We start from the raw sequence: 1,350 nt of genomic DNA, 5'->3' as shown, positions 1-1,350 counted from the left end.
CAGCATCAGGACCATCAGCTGCGGCCCCCACAGCATCAGGACCATCAGCTGCGGCCCCCACAGCATCAGGACCATCAGCTGCGGCCCCCACAGCATCAGGACCATCAGCTGCGGCCCCCACAGCATCAGGACCATCAGCTGCAGCAACAACAGCATCAGGACCATCAGCTGCGTCCCCGACAGCATCAGGACCATCAGCTGCGGCCTCCACAGCATCAGGACCATCAGCTGCGGCCCCCACAGCATCAGGACCATCAGCTGCGGCCCCCACAGCATCAGGACCATCAGCTGCGGCCCCCACAGCATCAGGACCATCAGCTGCGGCCCCCACAGCATCAGGACCATCAGCTGCGGCCTCCACAGCATCAGGACCATCAGCTGCAGCCTCCACAGCATCAGGACCATCAACTGCGGCCCCCACAGCATCAGGATCATCAGCTGCGGCCCCCACAGCAGCAGGACCATCAGCTGTGGCCCCCACAGCATCAGGACCATCAGCTGCGGCCCCCACAGCATCAGGACCATCAGCTGCGGCCCCCACAACATCAGGACCATCAGCTGCGGCCCCCACAGGACCATCAGCTGCAGCCCCCACAGCATCAGGACCATCAGCTGCGGCCCCCACAGCATCAGGACCATCAGCAGCAGCCTCCACAGCATCAGGACCACCAGCTGCGGCCCCCACAGCATCAGGACCATCAGCTGCAGCCCCCACAGCATCAGGACCATCAGCAGCAGCCTCCACAGCATCAGGACCACCAGCTGCGGCCCCCACAGCATCAGAACCATCAGCTGCGGCCCCCACAGAATCAGGACCATCAGCTGCGGCCCCCACAGCATCAGGACCATCAGCTGCGGCCCCCACAGCATCAGGACCATCAGCTGCAGCCTCCACAGCATCAGGACCATCAGCTGTGGCACCCACAGCATCAGGACCATCAGCAGCAGCCTCCACAGCATCAGGACCATCAGCTGTGGCACCCACAGCATCAGGACCATCAGCAGCAGCCTCCACAGCATCAGGACCATCAGCTGTGGCACCCACAGCATCAGGACCATCAGCAGCAGCCTCCACAGCATCAGGACCATCAGCTGTGGCACCCACAGCATCAGGACCATCAGCAGCAGCCTCCACAGCATCAGGACCATCAGCTGTGGCACCCACAGCATCAGGACCATCAGCAGCAGCCTCCACAGCATCAGGACCATCAGCTGTGGCACCCACAGCATCAGGACCATCAGCAGCAGCCTCCACAGCATCAGGACCATCAGCTGTGGCACCCACAGCATCAGGACCATCAGCAGCAGCCTCCACAGCATCAGGACCATCAGCTGTGGCACCCACAGCAT

General features: G+C 63.0%; 1 protein-coding gene across 1 annotated transcript; it reads right to left on the bottom strand.

The window, feature by feature from the left end:
* Nucleotides 1-12: 12 nt before the first annotated feature.
* LOC106511965 (uncharacterized) lies at nucleotides 13-930 on the bottom strand (the record flags this gene model as incomplete). The annotated part of the gene is made up of 3 exons (XM_014000677.1): nucleotides 590-930; nucleotides 193-355; nucleotides 13-138 (listed from the first exon to the last, which is right to left on the bottom strand). Coding segments are annotated over exons 1-3 (630 nt in total), but the record flags the coding sequence as incomplete, so codon positions are not given.
* Between the last annotated feature and the right edge of the window lie 420 nt (nucleotides 931-1,350).

This window comes from Austrofundulus limnaeus, unplaced genomic scaffold (assembly GCF_001266775.1).
Source record: "Austrofundulus limnaeus strain Quisiro unplaced genomic scaffold, Austrofundulus_limnaeus-1.0 Scaffold3705, whole genome shotgun sequence".
Lineage (NCBI taxonomy): Eukaryota > Metazoa > Chordata > Actinopteri > Cyprinodontiformes > Rivulidae > Austrofundulus > Austrofundulus limnaeus.
Note: the sequence above shows the minus strand (reverse complement) of the source record. Positions and strands in the feature narration are given on the sequence as shown.